The sequence below is a fragment of the Salvia miltiorrhiza genome, chromosome 7, assembly GCF_028751815.1.
Source record: "Salvia miltiorrhiza cultivar Shanhuang (shh) chromosome 7, IMPLAD_Smil_shh, whole genome shotgun sequence".
NCBI lineage: Eukaryota > Viridiplantae > Streptophyta > Magnoliopsida > Lamiales > Lamiaceae > Salvia > Salvia miltiorrhiza.
Window position 1 is genome coordinate 26,295,536 of NC_080393.1, and position 21,539 is coordinate 26,317,074.

Sequence of the window (21,539 nt, forward strand, 5' to 3'; positions counted from 1 at the left end):
CCATTTCTCTCTGAAATTGAAACGATTTTTTTCCTTTTTTCGATGATTTCTTTCCCCAAACCCCAATCACAAACCAGCTATCAACAGTCACCCATACCCAATTGGGGAAGAACCCATGATGAACAGTAACCTTTTTTTTATTATTCGATGAACAGTAATTTGAATCTGGAAATTCCAAAAATCGAGAAGAATGTAAGATCGAAACTCACGCCTTAAGCTCAATTTGTTACAGACGGCGCCAGTTGATGAAACGAGAAATAAAACGGTAAATAAAAGCAGTAAACGACACCGAATTTACGTGGTTCGGTCGAGAAGGCCTACGTCCACGGGGGTTTTGGGGGTTTTCCACTATAATTGAGAGAATATTTTACAATTTACAAGTTGTAGGCTAAAAAATGACTATCCCCTTAAATGAGAGCTAAAAGGAGCTATTTATAGGAAATGGAGAAAGTAAGGGCCCATTAACCCACTAGCCCTAAATAATTGGGCCCCAAGCCCCTATTGCATGAGCTTCGCTCCTTAATCGAACCGAGAGTCGTGCCGCGCTGCTGTAGTGATTCCCTGTCAAGTCCAACTGAACCAAATATTAATAATAATAGCATTAATAATAAAGATAAAAGGAAAATACTGCGCTGGTGTATATTTCAGTCCTCATCATATATGTTTGTTCATGATTCACGCTTCTCACAAAAAGGTGTAGTTCTCTACTGAAACCTAAACTAAATTTATTATTATATTTTAAATTTATTTAATTTCGTGACATATAAAACGATCCCCACGCGTTGCGAGGATAATAAACTAGTTTTTATAAAAACTAAATCGGTATGAATGCGTCCCTAAGGGGACGCCAAGCGGTGCGACCTCATGTGTGTGAACAGTGAGATCTCGGACTCTCGGGTTCAAATCCCACTGCTCCCCCTCCCCAACTCCCCCAAGTCAAAAAAAAAAAAAAAAAAAAAATCGGTATGCATGCATGTTAAATTTAGGTACTTGATCCTTCATCCTAGCATAGCGAAAGTCCATTATCTTAATTCTTAACATAAATCACAATATAGTCTAACTTGGCTTATTTATTAGCGCGACCATGTTAAGGCCTTTTTTTAAGCATGGAGAAGTTAGGTCTTCCAGAAAACTCATCAAACAAGTATACTACATATAAATATTCTATAATAAATTTTGACTCAATCTGATATTTTTATTGGTATTTCGAGTCCAAATCTTGAGTCCGGAGAAGATGCCTATTTTACAATCTCTATTCACAACTGAAAATGATAGCCGAGTGATTTTCTCTTCACTTTGTTGTTTGTTTCAAGTTTTATCCATAGTATTCAACAACCACCTGACTTCCCTCCAAATTTGAACAGGTCCAATTTGATGCGCTCATCTCCTTATCCGCTCACCAAATCACATGGATTCAATCAAATAAAATAAATTCTATAGTTAATGTGCTATTTTTCTTCTTACTGGTGTCTCCAATTTTCATCCTTTCCTAATTTGATGACATCTAATATTTTCAATATTCTATTTTTAATTATCGTAAGGAAAGTTCTAGACGGGTGGGACTGGTGGTCTCCAGTTATAGTCAAACTGAAACTCGTCTGGTACACGTGGAATGTCAAAATTTTCACCCCAAAAACCGCGTTCTGACAGCTCTCTCTCTCTCTCCTCCTTAAATACGCATACCTGAACATGTCAATCCAATCCCATTTCTTTGCCGCCGCCACAACAAAAACACAAATTCATCATCAGAACAAGAACAAGAATAATGGAGCAATTCCTGAACGCAAAGATCGTCCGCCTCAAGAGCCCCCACGACAAGTACCTAACCGCCGACGAAGACGAGGAGTCCGTCGTCCAAGGCCGCGACGGATCGTCCAAGGCCTCCAAATGGACAGTCGAATTCGTCGACAACTCCGACGGCATCATCCGCCTCAAGAGCTGCTACGGCAAGTACCTCACCGCCTCCAACCAACCGTTTCTCCTCGGCATGACGGGCCGGAAGGTGCTGCAGACGCGCCCCCACCGCCTCGACAGCTCCGTCGAGTGGGAGCCCGTGCGGGATAAAGGCGCCGCCATCAAGCTCAAGACAAGGTACGGCCACTTCATGAGGGCCAACGGCGGCGTGCCGCCCTGGAGGAACTCCGTCACGCATGACATCCCGCATCGGACGGCCACCAAGGAGTGGATTTTGTGGGAGGTGGATGTCGTCGATATCGTCGTCGCTATGTCGCCGGCCGGGAAACCGCCGCCGCCGCTCGTGCTGGAGGAGACGGAGTTGGAGGCTCCGGCTGCCAGTTATTCATCGAGGCCACCTAGCTTTTCCTTTTCCAGACAGCAGGTATTATTATTATTTTGTACTTATGTAATTTGTAGTTGTAATTTGATGTTTAATATTTGAAATCTTGGTGGAATACTCGGGGCATAGTGTTTGGATTTGCATGAAATCAATAGAATATTCAAAAGGTGCAGTATCTATAAAGTAAGACGCAAGTTGATTGAATATTCAAATCATATGCTTTTCCAGAATTTGCATGAGATAAGGATTGAAATATTATACTACTAGTATTCTAGTTTCCAAGTGATCATCAATCTATGTGGAAAACAAAGAATCTTGACGGAGAATTAATATTTACTCAGCTTTTAATATGTTATTATCAGTTGCTAATTTATTATACAAGTAATATATGTATATACTGCATCTGAGTATATAAGTCTTTGCAGTCACATGATACTCGGTTGAGCTCGCCTCCAAAGGGTAGTGAAGGAAGGCTAATATACTTCCACATTGCTGATGAAAATGGTCAAGTAGACGAAGGTTTTGAGGAGCTCAGCATTACATTCAAGGGAAATGGAGTGGATGAATTAACGCAGAGGCTGGAAGAGGAGCTGGGAATCCAACATCTTAGTGTGTGTGCAAGAAGCCCCTTGAACGGGAACCTTTTCCCTCTTCGTTTGCAGCTTCCTCCCAATAATGCCACTATGCACGTAGTTGTGGTTCCACCATCATCGTCATCATAAGGTACTAATATATTGCTACTTGTATTTAAATCTAATTATTTATTTATGATACTAATGTCAACAAGTAGCTCACCAAATTTCTGCATTCTGATGTAACAGTCTTTTGCTGATGTTGGAGCAAATTGAGAAATCTTGACAATTTCGCCCAAGAAGATATGAATTCTGCAAACGCTGCATGTTTTTGTACATCCTGCTGCCTCAGCCTTCTCCATATGCTTGCAAAGAAGAAATCAATATAGATCAAGTGATTGGTTAGCACTAGCAGCTTATAGTTTGCTCTCATTCTTTATTCTTTTGCTCTTTTCTCCCCCTTAGCTTCTTTGTGGAATGATTTTGTAGTGAATTAATCAGTGTATTATGGTCTGTGAACCAGTGAAATTTTGGCTGTTTTCTGCTATCTTTAGCATTATAATGGCTTGTGAATAGAAGCAAATAAACATGGTGTGGAATGATTGTTTTATAATTTTATTGGGTCATGAATCTTATGATACAGTAGTTAACAAAACGTCAAGTAATGAAAACATTACCAGAAATCCAAGCAAGAACAAGAACCATTGCTGAAACAATGGAAACGAAGGCGATCTCTCATGACAATCTCCACATTCATAACTCTGGAGATCAATTTGATAAAATTATGGCAGTCTTTGCAGACGCGCAGATTCTTGAATACGCGTATAGGCGCAGCCCCTGGCTTCCAGTTCAGCAGCGCGAAAGCAATCGCCAGCCTCTCGCTGTGCAGTCTGAGAGAATCCCTCTTCCCATCTCGAGCCTCGTCGACCAAAGGCGCTTGTGACAAGTCATGAACGTACCCCGCCATCTTCACTCTCTCCTCCATCCACCTCAACAACTGGTATATCTCTCTGGTCTGTGGATGCGTCGTATCTCCTGCGAAAAACTCGTGCACGACCCCATCAACCTCGACTGAGCTACAGCCGGGTTCTTTACCAACGCCCTTATCCATCATCAATTTCCTGATCAATCCCACTTCATCCCACCGGTTGGCAGACGCAAACACTCTCGAGAGAAGAACATAAGCCCCACTGCTCGAGCCCCCCTCGCCTTCCATTAGACGCTTTGCCATTTCCTGGCTCATATCAATCCCTTCACCTTGCTTGCAGCTAGCATCAAGAAGACTTCTCCAGATCACATCATCCGGCTTCACCGGCATGCTCGACACGATGTCGAGTGCTTCATCTATACGCCCACTGCGTGCAAGGAGGTCGACCAGGCAGCCGTAGTGCTGCAAGAGCGGCTCCACTTTGAACTCGCTCGACATGAAATCGAAGTATCTACGGCCCTTGTCAACCAAGCCTCTGTGATTGCAGGCGCTCAACACGCCGACGAAGGTGATGGAGTTAGGCCGGAGTTTGTCTTCGTTGATCATCCGATCAAAGTGTTCAAACACTCTCTCTGCTTCTCCATGAACTGCGAGACCTAAAATTGCCGCGTTCCACGAGTTCACGTCGCGTCTGCGCATCGATTGAAGAACTTGAAGAGCCATTCTCATCGAACCGCATTTGTAGTACATCTCTATTAAAGAATTATTCACCAGGATATCAAATTTAGGATCAATTCCACACTTTTTCAGTAGATATGCATGCAGCCACATGCCCATGGACAATGCCCCCAAACCGGCGCAGGCGTTGATCACGCTCTGCACCGTGTACCCGTCCGGTTCAAACGACGCCATCATCTCCACGAACATTCCCAACGCTTTATAGAACTCTCCCGCCAGCACAAGCGCATCGATGATCGCGTTCCACGATACCAAGCTTCTCTCAGGCATTTTGTCGAACACTTTGCTCGCATTCTCAGGGAGACCACAAGAGGCGTAGAAATGAATCAAACTGTTGCTCACGTATACATCTGAGGCGAAACCACGCTTAAAAACTTGCGCGTGAGTTTGTTTCCCCTCGATCAAATCGAATGAATGAGCGCAAGCTTTAAGCACAAAGGGGAAGGTATGCTTATCAGGAAGCAAAGTCTCTTGTTCCAGGAGTTCCTGGAACACGGAAAAGGCTCGGTTTTTATGGAGTTTGCTGTGAGCGTAAGCTCTAATTAGAGTGTTGTAGATGAACGTGTTAGGGTTTGGAATGTTGTGGAAGAGTTGCAGTGTGTAGATTAGGTCTTGTAAGGCGGAAAAGTGCAGCAGCCTGCTGTAGACATGGACAGATTCGGGACTCTGGTGGAGCTGCGGAGGATTTTGGCGTGTATTTGTTTGAGGTGAGGGAGAGGAATGGTGGCCGATTGCGTTAAAATGTGGACGACTCGGTGGTCATGGCGGTGGCGCGGGGCGGTGGACAGCTCCGCCGCTAAAAGCATAGCCATAGTTCCAACTTCATTTCCCTCGAATTACTGCTATTCCAACGACTATTAACTATCAGAATCTTGTAGTCGTAGACCCAACTTGTTTTGGGCAAAAATTAGAAAAAATGCGATAATACTATGTATAATTTTCATTTGAGTAATTTTATTCCTAGTTCTCATCCCTTTATTCAATATAGTTTAAATATTCATAGTTCATAGCCCCTAAACAATCTAATTTTTATTTTATTTTATTTTATAAATTCACGGTATTAAATAAAGAAATTTAAAATCGCACCATAATCCCTTACTGCTTGGCCAACACACACATATAGACAATCTAATTTTTGTTCTTTACTAGTGTGCTTCTTTCAACAAACCAAAATGATCGTGCTCAAGTACATAGATTTGGATACATGTTGACAACTATGATCGACAAATCAGATGGAATCAAGGTCATCCATAATTTACTGGATACCATTTGTTTCATAAGGGTGCGTTCTCTTTGGTTGTAAATTTATTATAGGAAAAGAAAAGATAAACAAAATTTACCCTTTAAATTCTTCATTTCTTTTGCCACATTTCCTACTTGACCCTTACTCATTCCACATTTCCTTTGTAGTGTAAATGAGGAATGAGTAAGGGTCAAGTAGAAAATGTGGCAAAAGAAATGAAGAATTTAAAGGGTGAAATTTTATTTATCTTTTTTTTTTCCATGATAAATTTACAACCAAAGAGAACGCACCAATAATTCAACAGAAATGTATCCTTCTGCTTGGTTTAATTCTGTCAAATCATTTATAATTTATCATTATTTTTTGCTGGATAGGGGTTGGTTTAGCTCTTTTATTCTTATTGAGTAGAACAAGTGTAAATGTGCAGTAAAATATAACGAATTATAAATATATAGAGTTGCATTTCGGATTCAACAGTGTGTCTGGGAACTATTGCATAGGCAGCTCAATCACCATAACCATTGATATAATATTGAAATATGTTCATTATAGTGTTTGGAAGTTCAGCTCAGGTCCCCAGGGCCCCATACATTTTTTTTATCTGGTTTTCGGATGTACTTTTAGATAATGGTCACAGTTCAATGCGTGGTGAAATTTATTAATTGATGATTATAATTTGCTCGTGGTTGCAGGCTGTTTGCTATTTGAATAATTATGATTATGATGATGATTTCTTAGGAGGTCTGTTTCACTTCCAGGATGGGAATTGGGAAACCCTCGACAATTGCACCTATGGCTGGGGTAAATGTAAAGGCTCTGCTTCTTGATACAGACCATTCATCAAAAGTAGGGATGGCAACGGGCCGGATCTGGACCGGGTCTAGCCAATACTAGATCCAGATCCATTTTCATATACTAGATCCAGATCCAGATCCAGATCCAGATCCGTGGATCTAAAAATTTTAGATCCAGATCCAGATCCGTCAGATCCGAGGGTCCACGGATCCAGATCCATGGATCTACTATTTTAAAATTAAATTAAAAAAATTTCACAAAATCAACAACATCTAATTTCCATCATGAAAATTATAACACAAAATACTTTTATCTAATTACTTTTAGTTTTTATTATTTTGAATATAATTTATTTGTTATTTTTAATTTAGTTAATATTATTAGTAAACTAAATATAAAATATATATATAAAATAAAACGGATCCACGGGTCGGATCTGGGCCGGATCCGGATCTAAAATTTCAAGATCCAGATCCAGATCCGTCGGGTCCAAAAAATTGAGATCCAGATCCGTAAAAACGAATCTGGATCCACGGATCTGGACCGGGTCCAAGATCCACTGCCATCCCTAATCAAAAGACCTTGTTTTGTCCTTGCTTCTTATCCTTAAATAGTGTGTATAAAGCTGGTTTTATAGTAGCACTTTGCAAATTGTCATTAAATTTTGAAAAATTGTTAGATTTATAGTTGAAACTTGGTGCAAGACATTTTAAATGATTGTAATGAAATGTTAATGATAATTGAATTGATTATTATTATTATTATTATTATTATTATTATTATTATTATTATTTTATTAAAAAATTATTTTTGTAAAGGCTACAAAATAAATTTAGAAAATATTTTTTTTAATTTCCCAAATAACTTACGGCACCGGTTTTTAAATGGAGTCTATTAGCGTCCTTTTATGTGGTGTCCTAGGTATCTACGAAACTAGTTTTTAATCGGTGTCTATTAGCATATGGGACCTCTATAACACCACAAGCTACGACACCATTGATTTCCAAACTATTACACCGGTTAAAAATTGATGTCTATTAGCATTTTTTTTGTAGTGATTTTAATGGATGATTATTACCTATTGATCAAGAATTGTTTACTACTTTGGCTTATCTTGTAAAAATCAATCTTTATAAATTATTTTCTCTCACTGATAAGAGTTGGTCTCTTATGAGACTGAGTGTATGAGTGAGACGAGTCAGATCCATCTTGACCCGACCCGTATCAAATGCTATATATCATAGTTTTCAGAAACAATAACAAAAGTCGCATTGTGGTGCAATGACTATAGCTTTTGCCTCATCTCCTTGAAGTGCAAAGGTTGACAAAAGCTTGAATGAAGGTTGTCATAACCGCCTACAACCCTCTTGGATGGCGGGTTAATTGGGCCAGCCCACGAATTTCAGGCTAGATTGACATCCCTATGCAAACCTACCTAGATGCCCAGGTGTCGTCCTAGTGGCTTAGAGAAAACTCACCAAGATGCCCAGCGAGCCCTCCTCCGTCTTATGGGACTGCATTCTCCCGGGGCTGCCCTCCAAGCACAACGACGGATCCATCGACCTCTCCACCGCCGCCCTCCTCGCCTACGCCGCCGGCAGCTCCGTTGCCATCCTCGACACCGACTCGATGCAGCTCGTCTCCACCCTCCCGCTCGACCTGCCCTACTTCTCCACCTTCATCACCGTCGTCAGGTGGTCCCCCCTCTCCCTGCCGCACAACCTCCTCGAGACTGACGCTTTTTCTCGCACCTCCAGCTCACCGTCGGCGACCGCCACGGCCGCATTTGCCTGCTCGATTTTCGCTCCAAATCCCCCGCCTTCTTCTTCGACACCGCCAACCCTAATTCCTCCAAATTGGGCGAGGATCTCTGGTGGATCCAGACCTGATTGGATTCGTGATGCCTCGCCGCCATCACTGCTGTCTATTTACAACGCCACCACTGGCCGATGCTTCTTCAAGTACGTCGCCTCGCCGGAGTATACTTCTTCTGCATACATTGTGACCCCTTCGATTCCTACCAACCTGTGTTTTGGGTGAAATTATCGGTGAAATTGTCCAGATTTGGGAATTCCCGTTGTCAGTGAAATTATCCAGATTTTAGAAACTATGCAAAATTGGGAAACGACGTCGTTTGTTACTTACTAAAACGATTGTGCTTTGAATTAAGTCCGGCATATTCACGTAGGATTTCCAGTCGTCCATGTCATCAAACTTATTGTCCCTAAAACATATTGTGTTGTTTGGTATGATGTATTAAAATCCTATATAAAAATTTAATTCCTAAAATGTCATTATAATTAAACTATTAATAATGTCACTTTAAATTTTATTAGAGAAATAGACAATAATAAATTAATATTATTATAACTAAGATTAGTATTATGTATATTGTCTCAGAGGTGATAAAGATAATCACATAAATCCGTATAATTTTATCGGGCTTTTGAATTTATAAAGGATAACATGTTTCGTAATATTTTTTTTTTACCAAAAATGTCATAATTATATTATATATACACCCTAATAACATGTATAACAAGTTAACAACCACGATATTAAAGGGTAAAATTATGATTATTCTCAAGCTCGATAAAGCTTACTAGCGTGTTGTTGTTGAGCTTGAGTTCAACTAATTTTGAGTTTTCTTTCAATCAGTTTGCATGGATCACAAGCTATAGTTTGACTCATTATTAATCATATGTAACGTCTTTTAACATGGTATTGATAAAAACCTACTTCTTATATTGTTGGTTTATGATTTACCATTTTTGTTTACATTTCTAGGGTTTGTGATTTATAGTCAAGCTCTACATGTTATATTTTGAGTTTAAATTATTTATTTAGTGAATGTATGCTACTTCATATTTATACTAACGCGTTTATGGATAAACATGAAGTGACAATGAGGTGTTTGGTTTGAGACTTTGAGTGATAAGGTACCATTAATAAAATAATTCACCTTAATAAAATGTTTGGTTTACACTACAAAAAAACGCGTATTTACCGGCGAAAACTACCGGCGGCGATTTTGCCGTCGGTACCTAACGGCGGCACGACGGCGGCATTCCAGGCGACCCGAACTTTCGAAATTACCGGCCAGTTACCGACGGCAAACTCGCCGCCGTTAACTAGCGACGGCGACGCCACCGGTAAGTTTCGAATATATAATAAAACATTAAATTAACACAATTATCGACGGCGTTTGTGCCGTCGCTAGCTAGCGGCGGCAATTGCCGTCGGTAATGTCGAATATTAGGGCACCCGTAACCTCCTTTTTTCACTTTTGCGCAGAACAGATCCCCCTCACCTCCCCGCCGCTTCGCCCCTGCTGCTGCCGCCTGCTGCTCCACCAGCCGACCACCGCCGCCGACGTGCCCAGCCGCCCAGGTAACTCTCTTTCTCTCTCTCTCTCTCTCTCTCTCTAGATCTCATTTTAATTATATATATATATATATATATAGGGGGCCGCTCCAATGAGACCCCCTAATTTTAGTGAGATCTAGGGCACGATCTGGTGCATTTATTTTATCAATCCTATGGCTGATATTGTATCTGGAGGGTGATTTTTTTTTCACAGGGTTCGAATCCTGGAGGGAGCAGAATATTTTAAATTTTGTTATTCATCAGCATATACTGCATTGTTCATCAGTATATACGGCTCTGTTCATCAGTATATATGTCTTATTCATTACGAATTTTTTAAATTTTATTTTTCATCAGTATATACATCTTGTTTATTAGATATACGTTTTGTTCATTAGTATTATATGTCTTATTCATTGTCCTAGTGTTTCACGAAAATTATGGGGTCTCACTGGAGCGCGCCCCTATATATATATATATATATATATAATTTTTAAATTTGGACTTATATTATTTATTTTAGTTCGACGATTTCGTTTCGTCGCTTTCTTCACGACACCCGCCGGAAACCACCACCGTACGCTTCTCTTGTTTAATTATTTATTTAATTATTTATGTATTTATATGTTAATTAAATAGATTTATTTGTTATATATAGTTAATAATTAATTTATAATTGGCTTTGTTTATAAATAAATTATATGAAGCATGAATAATTTTAAATTATATCAATTGAAGCATGATTAATTTTAAATTATATTAATCAATTAGTATATGTTGTTAGTTTAATTTTAAATTATGAAGCATGATTAATTTTAATCAATTAGTTTAAGTTGTTTGTTAGAATAATTTATATATGTTGGATAATTTTGTTAAATTAAATGTTAGGTGCTATGTGTTTATGAAATGTTATGTTATTATATATATTGTGGGATAGATTTAATCAATTTCTTAAGGATCTTCTCCCTTTGGGATAGAAATTGATTATTTCTTAAGGATCTTCTCCCAACAAATGATTGTTTTTAATTTAATTACCATGATTTTTATTGCTTTTATTTGTATTGTATTATTGTTTCGACATTGGGGGGCCGGGTAGACCTAGTATAGGCTTAGTAAATTAGGACCACTATGGTCACTATAGTTGCTGGTAGAGTCGAGCACTTGGTAGTTAGGATAGTGGGGTTATGTTGTCGAAATTTTGTTAGATTTCAAGTAATTTATTATATTTTATTTGTTTTTTTCAATTAGAATTTGCAAGAATGAGTGATAATCGTATGTGGATGTACGCGAGATACAATGATCGTACTGCATTTGAAACGGGGCTTGAGTTTTTCCTTGAGTGGGCGTTCAATCAAACGGCGTACACAGATGGACAAGGTAACATTAGGTGCCCGTGTAAGAAGTGCAATGGAGTATCCGCTGCAAGAATCAAGCGTATTTAGTAGGCGTGGATTTGTCCTGAATTACAAAGTTTGGGTTTGTCACGGGGAAGCACCGCTGTATATGCCGAGAGAACATGCTATAATGAATGAGGATGATGGATTATACAATAACTACGAAAGGATGGTGCATGACCATGCTGGACCTAGTAATTATCAAGATCCTCCAAATCTGGAGCAGCCGCCCAATAATGACGCTCAACAGATTTATAACATGTTGGATGCAGCGGATACTCCATTGTATGCAGGATGTAACACGTACACACAATTAAGCTGGATGACTCAATTCATGAGCATAAAGACTGAAAGCCACATGTCAGAGAGGACTTACAATCAGATGTCTTCGATGATGAAAGCTGCTTTACCAGAGGGTAACAACTGTCCAGAAGACTTCTATAGTACGAAAAGAAATCTACGTGGTTTGGGTTTGCCAGTAGAGAAGATCGATTGCTGTGTTAATAACTGCATGTTGTATTGGGGGGAAACTAGTGAGCTACATAGTTGTATGTTCTGTGACCAATCACGATATAAGGACAGCTTGCGTGCATCTGGGAGTCGCCGAAAGAGATGCAGGACCGCATGGCTCAATTGGAGGCGTTTATGAGGATGTATAATGCTCAGCCACCTCCACCCCCTGATGCCGATGATGATGATGATGATGCTTAGAATTATTAAAACTATATATTTATGTTTTCAAACAAAATTACATTTGCATTTTCTTTTCAAATTTATGTTGTATTGAACTATATATTTCAAGTGCTTTAATTATTAAAACTATATATGTTTTATATATTTATGGCAATGATGATGATGATTGCATTTAACATAAACAAATAAATTCAAATCACATTATAATAACCAAATTAAAACACTTTTGGTGTATTAATGTTAAAAAAAAAATTAATTAATTAATTAATTAATTAATAATTAAATATTAATTAAATATTTTACCGACGATAAAAATAAGGACCGAAACGAACTCGATCACTAATTAACAACATATTTCAGGTATTATCTCCACATATTCAAAGATTATAATTATATGAGTGAGTATATAGCATTTAAATGAATTAATAGATGTAGATATATCAATAATACGAGTGTTCTGTACTGGTGACCACTCGAAAAGAATTTCAAAGTTAAGCGTGCTTGACACAGAGCACAAGCAAGATGGGTGACCCACTGGGAAGTCGGGTCACCGACTGGGAAGTTCGTCTAAAGTATGCAATACCGTATAAATACGGAAATAAATTGTGGATATACAATAAAATAAATAAATAAATAAATAAAATAAAATAAAATAAATAAAAAATAAAACTAAAAAAATTACCGAGGGCAAAACGCCGTCGGTAATTACCGACGGCGTTTTGCCCTCGGTAAATACCCGGCCCCCCTCCGGCAAAGAACCACCGGACGGCGGTGGCTTGTTACCGACGGCGTTCTGCCGCCGCCACTTAGCGGCGGTAAACGCCGTCGCTAGTTTTCCGGCAGGGTCCGTCGGACTCCGGTGGCTCTCTACCGACGGCAAACACGCCCTCGGTACTTAGCGGCGGTGGTTGCCGCCGCTAATTCTCCGGCATAGCTCCGCCGTTTAACGGCGATAATTCCGGCGGCATCGCCGCCGTTAACTGCCGACGGCGGCCGTTCGCCGCCGTTATTGTCGTTGCCGACAAACCGTTTAGCGGCGGCATCTTGCCGCCGGCATCGCCGCCGGTAACACCGTTTACCGGCGGCCGTCTTTTGTTACCGACGGCATTTCGCCGTCGGTAATCAACGATTTTTTTGTAGTGTTACATGATTGAATTTGTGATTGATAATTCGACATGCATTTAATCATCTAATTGAGTTACTTTATCACCCCAAAGCTTGGTGGATTATTTAATCACTCCTCCAATCTTATTAATCTTATCAGTTTTATCTATTACATCCACCAAACCAAATGCGTAATTATTTGTTTGTTCATAAGAATGAACAAGTTGTATTTTTATTATCATCATTATTATTATTATGGAGCAAGGAATTTTAAAAATCAAGATTTACCCAAGTGTACAATATAATAAAGCCAATTAAATGAGAAAATTAAAAATTTATTTTTTCTTGTAAATTGTAAACAAATTGTGCAAGTTTATGCCTGTTGCCAACATCAAGCATGTCGAACAGAACTCTCACCAGAAAATTATGACAAACTAAATCAAACAACTCACATCCTCAAATAATTTAAAAAAAATAAATAAGCTACTCAGTATAGAATAATACAAGTTAGTTGAGATGACGAAACGATCACAAATGACAATACAATTATGAAAGATAGGATGTTTCAACTTTCAACTCAATGATGAAAGATAGGATGTTTGTGTTGCATGGAAGCGTCCAAGTGTGAGGCGGGGGCCCCCCCACAAGCATTATGATTACTGCAATTGGGTCGTCTCCCTATTAAATTAAGCCCATTAATTAACTCCCAAAATGGGCCATATATCTGGGAGGCCCACGCAACTCCGACTAACGAACCACACGCATCGAACGCGACAAAACCGACGGTGTCGTTTTACCCCAACCTGCCACCAACCGACGCTAAGCGCTCACTTTCCCCATTCTCTACGCGCCTCCATTTGCTGCTCACGGTTACAAATTGGACTTTGAAATCGTAACTGAATAATCAAAATTAATGGGATCTCAAAATCCACAATTGAATAATGAGTGAACTAACATTATCTAATTTTTAAAGTTTATAATGATTTAAGTAATCTTTTTTTTTTTAATCCTTTCATAGTTATGAGTTGATTATAATTTATAGCTTGAACTTTTAACAAATTTCAATTTATAGTCTCAATTTTAATTTATTTTTTATATATCTTAAAATTTGAAAACTTATTTAACTATAGCTTGTCGATTTGTGATAATAGTTATTCTTCGCCAAAATTATACCTAAAACGGTCACAATAAGATCAAAGCATAATATATTCTACAGTAAAAAAAGGGGTTTCCAACGATAGATAGTCCATTGCAATTGGATTACCAATGTGATCAAAATCATGCTTGAAAATTTGTATCGTACAACGATATAAATTTTCAAGCGTGATTTCAACTACACTAATGATTCAATGACGATAGACTACTTATCGTTGAAAACGACCTTTAGTATAAAATACATTATGCTCTTATTTTATAGCAATTGATAATTGTTTTAGATATAATTTCAACAAACAACAACTACAACCACAAATTCAATGTTGTTGTGATTATGATGAAACAATTCTTCACAATTTAAAATGCATAAAAAAATAAGTTAAGATTAAGATTATAAACTAAATTTACAAAAAAGTTAGACTATAAACTATAATTAACTCTAAAATAATCGCGTAGAATAATATTCTTATGTCTGATCTTTTTCTCTCAAATTCCTTAGTTCAATTACACTCCAATTGTTTCGCACGCTTCAAGTTGTAGGGCACAAGCACACATATTTGTGGCCATTAAGTTCTAAATTATAAATGAAGATCAGCATCTTTTTTTTATCATTCATAATAAAAATTACTGCAAAAGCCTTAAAAACTGCTGGTAAGTTACATCTTCGAATAAATAAGAAAACCCAGGAAATGTAATTAGGCAGATAAAACGTTAATGCTTTTTGTGTTTAAAAAGAAAGAAGAAAGAAAGGAACAGCTTTCTTGTTTTCATCAAATTTCTTAAATTCTTATGCTAGTATTGTACTATTATATGATGAAGTAATTGTAAAAGTCGACATTCCCAAACACGGCTTTGCCTCTACCTCCAGATCATCGCTTTCTTCCGTTGTGTACGTGAGTATCTTCTCCTCGCCTGTCACAAGTCGTTAAACATATCGCTACTTGCGCGCACCTTAGCGCATCACCCGCCATTCGGCTACCCTGCGCATCCAACGTTGACGACCGTCCTTACTCGTCGGAACTCTCTCTCCAGAACCCTATACAAATCCTCTCCCATTACTTATATACTCAGCTTATTAGCATTCCACCGCTTCTTTTCGATTCAATAAAGCTTTGTTGCAGAAAAGAAAGGAATAAAACCTTTTTTCTTTTCCGTGAGAAATGGGTGTCGATTATTACAATATTCTGAAGGTTTCGAGGAATGCAGCTGAAGAGGATTTGAAGAAATCGTACAAGAAATTGGCGATGAAGTGGCATCCGGACAAGAATGCGGTGAACACTAAGGAAGCGGAGGCGAAATTCAAGCAGATTAGCGAGGCGTACGATGTGCTGAGCGATCCGCAGAAGCGGCAGATCTACGATGTGTACGGTGAGGAAGGGCTGAAATCCAGTGTTTATCCGCCGCCGCCGCCGAGTTCGAAGGAGAGGGACGCCGGAGGGGGTCGGCGATTTAAGTTTAGCCCTAGGGATCCGGAGGTTATTTTTGAGGAGTTTTTTTGGGGGTCCGATGTTGGGCAGGGGAAGAGCGGCGGAAGGTTGAAGAAGGCGGCGTCCATGGAGACTAAGCTGTCGTGTAGCTTGGAGGAGCTGTATAAGGGATCGAGAAGGAAGATGCAGATAGCAAGAGTCGTGCTTGATGAGTCTGGGTAGATACATTTGCCTGTTTTCTTTCATAAATTCTGATTCGCTTTGTGTGTGAATTGATATATTTGATTTTGGTTTCAGACAATTGTATAAGCTAAGGTAGGTGTTCACCGCAGGAATTGAGATAGTTTCGTCTTTGATGACTTCTCATTTCTACCTGTTGGTTAGTAACTTGAGTAAAGAATCTAATTCTGTCTTTTAGGTTAGATCTTTGTGTGGGAGCTGAATGCTTGCACCTTATATATTTGGAATACAATTTGGTATGATTTGTGTGGAAGAAAATTTGACTGCTTCTGTCTTACTTGAATCTTTCGTTCTTTAGCTTAATAGAGGAGGGGCCTTAAGTTAATCTGATGATGCAGAATTCATGCTGTAATAGAGAATCAAAAAGTTTTGGTGGTTGTATGTGGCTTTGCACGAGTAGTTCCCCTTGAAACTATGACTAGTATGCATTTTGATGGTGGAATACTTACCCTTCTTCTATAAGTAGCATTTATTCTACGCCTTGTAGCTGTAATAAGCTTTTGTTGGCAGTAGATACAGGTTTCACAACTCTGCTTTTCAACATGTTTCCAAGTTTTTCCCGATGCCCTGTTTCAACTAACAAATGTTGCTTCTTTTATGTGCTTTTAAACTATTATACTCCATTCCAAATAGCTTTTTCTAGTCTAGCGCGCGAGCATCATGAGTTGATGATGCAAATTTTGAGTCTTGAGATTTCAACTTATATTGATTGGTTTGGTTGCAGTAAAGCTGTGACTGTTGAAGAGGTGTTGGCTATAAACATCAAGCCTGGTTGGAAGAAGGGCACAAAGATCACTTTTCCGGAGAAAGGGAACCACGAAGCCGGTGCCACCCCCGGTGACCTCATCTTTGTCATTGATGAGAAGCCACATCCGATTTTCAAGAGAGATGGAAACGATCTACTCATCAATCACAGCATCTCCTTACTAGACGCTCTCACATGCAAGACTCTCAACATAACAACCTTGGACGGAAGGGATCTACCTCTCAAAGTATCCGGTGTCATCAAACCGGGACAAGAGATGGTTATTCAAAACGAAGGGATGCCGATATCTAAAGAACCTAGCAAGAACGGCAAACTGAGGATCAAATTTGATATCAAATTCCCTTCGAGGCTCACTGCAGAACAGAAATCGGATTTGAGAAGGGTTTTGGGCAGAGCGGACGCATAAGTTAAGTAGTTATATAACTCTAGTTAAGTGTATATACTTAACCTATGGAGACTAGGTAATCTACTGTGCATAGTAGGAGAAATATCCACTTCAGTTTTTTATTTATCTTCGATATTTACCAGTATCTTAGCACAGCTATCTCTGCTGTCAAAAACTTTCTGCAATGTGAAATCTGTAACATAATAATAATGCCTTTTTAAATGGAAATTATTTTCTTCATATGTTTTACAACATCTCTCATCATAGAGAAAAAACCAATAACTAGTTTATGATTGTGAACCAAGATTATTGCAGCAATAAAAATACTAAAATCTCAACAGCAATAAGTCCAAAGGTATCGATGCTTATTCTAGCTATTAGAAATTTAGAATCTGTGTTTCTCAATCTTGTTTTGAAGATCATCTTTCTTGGCCCCCACAATCTTATCCACTTGTTTTCCTTTCTTTATTAGTATGAAAGTCGGCATTGCTTGAACCCCATATTCCTCAGCCACGTCCTGTTCACATTGTTCGTTACGAATCATCATTACAAAAAAATTGATTGGTAAGAAAGAATGAAATACGTACATCTAACTCGTCGACGTCGATCTTGATGAAATCGACGTCTGCGTATTTCTCGGCGAACTCGTTGATCGCAGGGAGAATCTGCTTACACGGCCCGCACCACGAGGCGGTGAAGTCGACGACGATCTTCAAGAAACTCAATTCAAACTCGTTAGAAGATTGAAGAATAATCATTACGTGCGGAAAGATATTCATGCATACGTACCAGTTTTGAAGTCTGCTTGGCTGCTTCGAAATGGAGTTTCCACTTTGCTGAGGAGTGGAATGCGATGAGCTGGCCCTTCTTGGCTGGCGGCTGCGACGGCGCCAGTGACCTCTGTCTTGGCGAGCCTTGGGCGTCATAAGCTGTTGAAACATTGGCTCCCATCTTGATATAGATTTTCTTATATCTCACTGCTTGTGATTGTAATATATGTTTTTGGATTGGTAGAAATGCTCTATTTATAGGCTATAGTGAGATTGATGCAGCAATGATTTCTTGTTTTTTATTACACACTTCGTTGCCGAATATGTTCTGTTGGGACCGTGAGTTATTTCCACCGCTAATGCTAATTGCGGAAAGATGTGATGCATTAACACAAAACCAACATCAAAACCATACAGTTTCTTGAAACTTACTTCTTCATCACAATATTCCTTGAAAACAATTTTATTTTTCTCATCGCGTATTTAGAGTGAAGACCAGCCTTAGTGATGATGATTTTGTTGAGCGCAAGATTAAAAGTGTAGAAAGTGAAAAGAACATATTTGGATTCGAAAAGTTGATTCTGCACCTGCTTCTTTCTTGCTTTAGTTTTCGTCTCATTCTTCAGATGACGATCCACAAATGCAACAAGTAACCTTTGATGACCACACACTAGCATTTTATTGGGCCGACATATGTGATATATCAACCAAATGTCTTGTGACATTCAAATTTAGTGATTTAAATGAATAACCAGCATTTCTGCAAGAGTAATACACGGGATTATAATTTTTCATATGATAATTAAGTTAATGTCTATTAAATATAGAAAAATAAAGTATATACACAGGGTTAAATATATGTAATTTCACAAACTTTCATATTTGTTTAATTTTCCCACCGTTTTCATTTTTCCCTTCTCAAAATTAATGTGGCGCTGATGTGGCTCGCCGGCACGCGCCGCATTTGTTGTTGTCTGGTGACTTATAGCAGCGTTTGATTCTTGTATGAAACTACGTCGTTTTGTACTCATTCGTGATTAAATCCCTATAATTGAAAAAAACAAAACCCTAAATTACAATTCTTTATGCTCATGTTTGCAACCAGAGAAAATTCTTCTCCTTCTTCCTCATTTCATCCACCTGTTTTGCAAGCAGCTAAATGTTTTTCTCATTCTCCTTTTTCATCCTCGCGTTCTACAACGTTCTTCAGTTTTTTCCTTCTTCATCCAAGCGAGAAGAATATAAGATGTTTTGAAGGAAGAACGTGACTTGGAGGAAGAAGACGCAGAGAGGAAGAATGCAACTTCGAGGAAGAAGAATGCAGAGAAGACGCATAGAGGAAGAACACAGCTTGGAGGGTGTTGTCGTCGCCGAGGAGCGTGAAGAGAAGTCAATGGCTTTCAGCGAGTAGCGTGGAGTGAAGGTAGAAGCTTTAGGTGTGATTTTAGGGATTAGGTACCGTGTGATTTAGGGATTTAAGATTATTATGATTTTAAGGATTAATTAGAGTATATTGAATCCACGTTAGTGTTACGTGTAAAAGTAAATTTACATTATTGCGACATTAATTTGACAGTCACCGAAAATGAGAACGGTGGGAAATTGAACAAATATGAAAGTCTGTGATGAAAAATTAAATTTTTAAAGTTTGTGGGCAAAATGTATTTTGGTCAAAGTTGGTAATATTACTTGCATTTAACCTATATAAATATTGAGCTGAATATAAAAGAAATAAAAAATAAAGAAGAATTCATAATAATAATAATAATAATAATAATAATAATAATAATAATAATAATAATAATAATAATAATTGATATTATCCAATATTTTATAATTAGCTCAATTTCAAAATTTTAGGAAAGAAATAAAACTATAAATATGAAGAGAAAAAAGGAAACAAAATATAACTACCTATTCATGTTTAACCCATATTTATTGTTGAAATTGTATTCGAAGTCAACTTGTGAGATAGCCATATTGAGCAATGAAATTCAATATTTGGTCATCCATTTAAAAAATACAAATTTTGGTTATTTTTTACGTCTTAGAACTATTTTGCCCTTAATTAGGGTGGACCGAATTCGGGTTTGCGCGCGGGTTAGGTACATTTGACACTATTAGTGCCAAAAGTACCAACATGAAGAAAAAAAAATTAAGTAAATTTGTACTTTTGGCACAAATGACAATATTAGTGCCAAAAGTACCAACATAAAAAAAAAAAAAAAAAAAAAAAAAAAAAAACTAAGTAAATTGGTACTTTTACCACAAATGATAATATTAGTGCTAAAAGTATCATTCAATGATTAAACCCTAAATGAAGAATGTAAACTCTAAATGGGGAATCTAATCTCTAAAAGAGAATCTCAATCCTACGGGGAAGTGTTCAAAATGGTCATATGACCGCACTCATCTATATAAGGCAAGACAACGTATTAACACAAGTATATGACACTAATATGGTCACTAGTACCATTCGTGCAGCACAAATAAGCGTGATCGACGGGTAAAATGATAGTTTAGGCAGAACGCGTAAAATATGACCAAATTTCGTCGGTAAAATGATAGTTTAAGCAGAACGCGTAAAATATGACCAAATTTTGTATTTTTCAAATTAATGTCGAAGAACCAAGTGATTTAGTGGAAATCTATTCCTAAGGGCGAGGGTACAATATGTTCCCGTAGGGGCAACTTCAATCGATATGAACACCTAAGGAGATGTAGTTGTCTACCGTCTAAAGGAAAATTTCTTTCTTTGATCTGGAGCTGCTGAGGCCAGAATTTATGTTTGTTTGTTCAAAATGGCCATATCACCGTATATTTTCTTGTATTCGTCATCCGTTTCAAAAAAATATTAATCGCTGAAATTAACTCCCATGAAAGTCGACATCAAAATTATTTGTAATACATAAAATTGCTATTGAACTCCCATTATTATTATAGATATATTTTTCGTGTCTCGGCTCTGCTTGCTATATTACTGCAACTGCTTTTGTGATTCCATGCAATAGAAGCACGTTTTTTTACTAATAATTTTTACACGTTTTGCGACCGCTAGTGCTTCCTTTTTCTACCTTTATTTGATTCTTCTGTTCATGTTACACCTCATCCTAGCTTATACGAACCTCATTTTTATTTTATTTTTATAATTTTCATGTATCACTAAAAAATGCGTTATTCCCGACAAAACAAAACTACAACATGCATTTTCTGACTTTAGAGGGTGTTTGGCTAAGCTTATTTTAAAGAGCTTATAAACTCTTGGAACTTATAAGATGTTTCAAGAGCTTATAAGATGTCATTTTTAAGAGCTTATAAGTTGTCAAAGTGTTTGGATAATTGAACTTATAAGCTTGAGAGAGAATTTTTTTCCTAGAGAGAGAAAATATTTTTTTAGAGAGAAAAAATCGAAGAAAAATGAATTTAAATAATATATGATGAAAATAATGAATTATAGTTGAAAAATATTTGTAAAAAGATTGTTGCATATGAGATTATAAAAAAATAAGTTGGGGTAGAGGAACTTATTTTTTGGAGAGTTTATAAGCTCTTGGAGCTTATTTTTGGAGCTTATAAGTTGTTGATGAGCTTATTTTGGCAAACACTTTGAAGGAGCATATAAGCTCTTAAACAGCTTATAAGCTGTTTTGAGGAGCTTATAAGCTCA

The 21,539-nt window shown here is 37.9% G+C and overlaps 4 protein-coding genes across 5 annotated transcripts; 2 read left to right on the top strand and 2 right to left on the bottom strand.

Moving 5' to 3' along the window:
- The first annotated feature begins 1,494 nt into the window (after positions 1 to 1,494).
- On the top strand, positions 1,495 to 3,481 carry LOC130995707 (uncharacterized). Of its 2 annotated transcripts, XM_057921099.1 has the most exons (3): positions 1,495 to 2,338; positions 2,722 to 3,019; positions 3,118 to 3,481. In XM_057921099.1, exons 1-2 carry the CDS (start codon positions 1,766 to 1,768, stop codon positions 3,016 to 3,018), a joined length of 870 nt encoding a protein of 289 aa, XP_057777082.1. In that variant the 5' UTR covers positions 1,495 to 1,765; the 3' UTR covers position 3,019; positions 3,118 to 3,481. The 2 variants fall into 2 exon arrangements, with proteins under 2 accessions (XP_057777082.1, XP_057777083.1); XM_057921100.1 differs by having other exon boundaries at positions 1,517 to 2,338; positions 2,722 to 3,481.
- On the bottom strand, positions 3,458 to 5,460 carry LOC130995706 (pentatricopeptide repeat-containing protein At1g59720, chloroplastic/mitochondrial-like). The gene is given in 2 exon segments (XM_057921098.1): positions 3,458 to 5,217; positions 5,220 to 5,460. Coding segments are annotated over 2 exon segments (1,803 nt in total). The 5' UTR covers positions 5,347 to 5,460; the 3' UTR covers positions 3,458 to 3,541.
- A 9,395-nt stretch (positions 5,461 to 14,855) lies between these two features.
- On the top strand, positions 14,856 to 17,342 carry LOC130995708 (uncharacterized). The gene is made up of 2 exons (XM_057921101.1): positions 14,856 to 15,929; positions 16,676 to 17,342. Exons 1-2 carry the CDS (start codon positions 15,445 to 15,447, stop codon positions 17,121 to 17,123), a joined length of 933 nt encoding a protein of 310 aa, XP_057777084.1. The 5' UTR covers positions 14,856 to 15,444; the 3' UTR covers positions 17,124 to 17,342.
- Positions 17,297 to 20,102, bottom strand: LOC130995709 (thioredoxin H2-like). Its single transcript, XM_057921102.1, has 3 exons — positions 17,892 to 20,102; positions 17,690 to 17,812; positions 17,297 to 17,619 (listed from the first exon to the last, which is right to left on the bottom strand). Exons 1-3 carry the CDS (start codon positions 18,051 to 18,053, stop codon positions 17,488 to 17,490), a joined length of 417 nt encoding a protein of 138 aa, XP_057777085.1. The 5' UTR covers positions 18,054 to 20,102; the 3' UTR covers positions 17,297 to 17,487.
- Between the last annotated feature and the right edge of the window lie 1,437 nt (positions 20,103 to 21,539).